The following is a 3,392-nucleotide window of genomic DNA, read 5'->3' as shown; positions in this document are numbered from 1 at the left end:
AGCAGTCTTTGCCATTGGATAAAACTTCACCAGAAACTTTTGCACAAGATCTTGCCACGTAGTGATGGACCCGGCTGGTTCAGAATGTAACCAGTCTTTAGCCTTATCCCTCAGTGAGAATGGGAAAAGCCTCAACTTGATAGCCTCATCAGTCACGCCATTATACTTAAAAGTGCTGCAGATCTTGACAAAATTCCTTATGTGCATGTTGGGGTCTTCAGTTGCCGCTCCTCCAAAAGAAACAGAATTCTGCACCATCTGAATAGTGCCCGGCTTGATTTCAAAGGTGTTAGCTTGAATAGACGGATGAAGGATGCTTGACTGAATGTCATCAATTTTAGGCCGAGAAAAATCCATAAGAGCTGGATCAGCTTGAACAATACGATCTCCCATGTTTACTGGTTCTTTCTGCTCAGTTCCTGAATCCGAATCCTCAAAATCTAACTTCTCCGGAGTATCAAGAACTTCGTCTTTCTCTTCAGCTGTATCTAAGGTCCTCTTGCGAGCACGAGAACGAGTTTGCATAAACGCTTGCTAAAGTACCTGAAACACAACCGAAAAGAGTAAGTAACTACTATGTCCTAATCACTGAGTCCTAATGACCAATGATGGTAAGTACATAAACTAAACAAATACGCCGAGTCCCCGGCAGCGGCGCCAAAAACTTGTTAGGGCGAAATCACGCACTAATATTCACGCAAGTATACGCGTTCGCAAGTAATATAGAATACTTTCTAGTTCGTTCCCTCAGAGACTCAGACTAAGTTATTGTCTAATTAAACTCACTCACCAATGTATGATTACTTCTCAATGTTAAGATAATAACACTTAAAATTGTTGATTAAATATTAACTATAATTAACTACTTAATTAACCACTTAACTAACACTTCAATTTATCAATAATAAAACACTCATGAGATCACAACTTCATTATTACTTCCTTCTATAGCCATTGTTATTACCTTTAGCATGTGACAGTGATGACATTAATCGAATAACACGAAACTGATAAAAGCCAACTTTTATTGTACTAATACCATTCTACCAAACATCCACAATTAAGATAGAAGTTGAATAGTCATCAATTATGTTGAGTTCCTATATGTCTACAGAAATTGACAACACAACGATTTAAGCACAAGTTATTCCTTTTGATTACATAGGGCAAATAAAACTGTTAGAATTACCCACTAATCATGCACAACGTACATGAACCTATGCTAGCATGGCAAGTTCTAAATCTCAAGATCCACTGTTGCTTCACAAGAGATTAACACCCTATCTTATATGTTCGCGACGCACATAAGACGAATACGCACAACCAATACTAGATATCATGCAATCATCACACACTAAAGTATTAAACAATTAACTAAAGAATTCCATAATAAATCCGTTGCAACCCCATGATCATGATTAGCCCATAATAGAGCTTATCGCTATCATGGGTTCATATGAAATCATGATAAACAACACAAGAAAATAATAACTAAACTAATTATATTAAAACAGAGTACGTCACAAGAGTAAATAAGTCAAAGCAAGAAAACTAGCATCCAACGTTACAACGAAACAAGAATCACAAGAAAATATGCTCCCCCTTCGCTGCAGTGTGCTAAATCGGTCTTCTTCCTTTATCTCCTTCGCTTCTTGCGCAAAACACAATCTAAAACATAATCTCCCTCTTTTTTTTTATGAAAACATCTCAAATCTACTTATATAATAGTCCCATAAAACTCAGATTACATAGAAGTTGGAAGCCAAACAGAAGTAGAAGTCTAAAATAATTCAGCTTTTTCCCCGACCCTGCGCGGCCGCTCAGCATTTCTGCGCGGGCGCGCAAGGTTGCTGCGCGGCCGCTCAGCATTGCTGCGCGGGCGCGCAGGACCCTACTGGAAAAATTCCAGGTTTGCTCCGTTTCTTCGCCGTAATCTGCCCGTTCTTTTCCTCTCTCAATGGTGAACACATGCCAAGGCTTATTCTTGATGATTCCTCCTCCGAAATGCAACTAATACCCTGAAATGCATAAACACTAGAAAAACGCATCAAATACACAAAATACTTGATTTTAAGACACCAATTTAAGCCATTTTAAGACGTTCTAAGTGGTATAAAATGCCACTTATCAACTTCTCCTGGTGTGCATTACTTATACCACCTTCAAACCTTCTCTTCTTATCACTCCTTTCTTTAGAGACCAACTTCTGATCACTCTCAATCACCAGGACGGCTTAAACTACCGAGGTATACTTTTTAAGTTGTAGGGCCACCACTCCGCTACGAACTTCCGGTTTTAGTCCTTGCTGGAATCTTCTAGCTTTATGAATTTCAGTATTCACATATACAGGGGCTAGTCGGGCCAACTCCGTAAACTTGGCCTCATACTCAGCCACACTATTTTCTCCTTGCTTAAATTCCAAAAACTCTACTTCCAACTGACTCTGCAAGCAATCCGGAAAATACTTCTCTAGAAACAACTCCGTAAATCTGGCCCAAGAGACAGGGCCTTCTTCCTCTAATGCATGCACAGATTCCCACCAAAAACTTGCTTCACCCTTAAGAAAGTAACTGGCATAATCCGACTTAGAATCATCACTAACCTGAATAAGGGTGAAGGCTTTCTTCATTTCCTTAAGCCAACTCATGGCAGCAATCGAATCGACCTCGCCCTTAAACTCTGGGGGTTTAACTGACTGAAAAGACTTGAAGCTAACAGTCTGGTTTGACTCTCTTGGCTGGGGTTATTGTTGGAGCTGCAGCTGTTGTTGGATTTGTTAGTGTTGTTGTTGTATAAATTGTTGTTATTGTTGCTGCTATTGCAGGAATTGCTATTGCTGCTGCTGGAATTGTTCTTGCTGCTGAGCCATCTGATTAGACTATTGGCACAACAAATCTAGTAATCCATCCATGACTGGGCCCCCTTCAGAGTTTCTACTGGAGGAATTGGACGGGAAATTTTTCTTGGGAGGCATTCTCCTGAAACACGACAAAAAGGTTTTATATGAAAGTTGTGCCCCAGGGTAGCAACAGTTTTATGCATCAGGAGAATGCAGTCACAATTAAATATTCCCTTCCTTGTTTATTTGGGGTCCACCCATGATGCATAACTAAATTCAACAAAATCCAACAACAAATACAACAATAACAGTAACAGCAATAACAAAAGTGTAATAAGATAAAACCAACAACAGTAATATCATAAAAGAACAATAGTACAACAACAGTACAAATCCATCTAACAACTACAGTACAACACTCCAAATATACTAGATACACAACAAAATTGGCTGTCATAGCAGCCCCGCCTAATACCACCACAATACATAGTAAACATACATAAGAAAAGCATCTACAGAATTCCTATAACTAACTCCGAGCTCTGTATCTCCC

At 39.3% G+C, this 3,392-nt stretch overlaps 1 protein-coding gene across 1 annotated transcript; it reads right to left on the bottom strand.

The window, feature by feature from the left end:
• Nucleotides 1–2,233: 2,233 nt before the first annotated feature.
• On the bottom strand, nucleotides 2,234–2,647 carry LOC141701500 (uncharacterized). Its single transcript, XM_074505140.1, has one exon. It carries the CDS (start codon nucleotides 2,645–2,647, stop codon nucleotides 2,234–2,236), a length of 414 nt encoding a protein of 137 aa, XP_074361241.1.
• Between the last annotated feature and the right edge of the window lie 745 nt (nucleotides 2,648–3,392).

This window comes from Apium graveolens, unplaced genomic scaffold (assembly GCF_009905375.1).
Source record: "Apium graveolens cultivar Ventura unplaced genomic scaffold, ASM990537v1 ctg3949, whole genome shotgun sequence".
Taxonomy (NCBI): Eukaryota; Viridiplantae; Streptophyta; class Magnoliopsida; order Apiales; family Apiaceae; genus Apium; species Apium graveolens.
The sequence above is the reverse complement of the archived record's forward strand: the minus strand, read 5'-3'. Positions and strand labels throughout refer to the sequence as shown.

Bases quoted from the DNA above. Each gene is read 5' to 3' on its own strand.
- LOC141701500 (XM_074505140.1), bottom strand. From the start codon at position 2,647: ATGAGTTGGCTTAAGGAAATGAAGAAAGCCTTCACCCTTATTCAGGTT.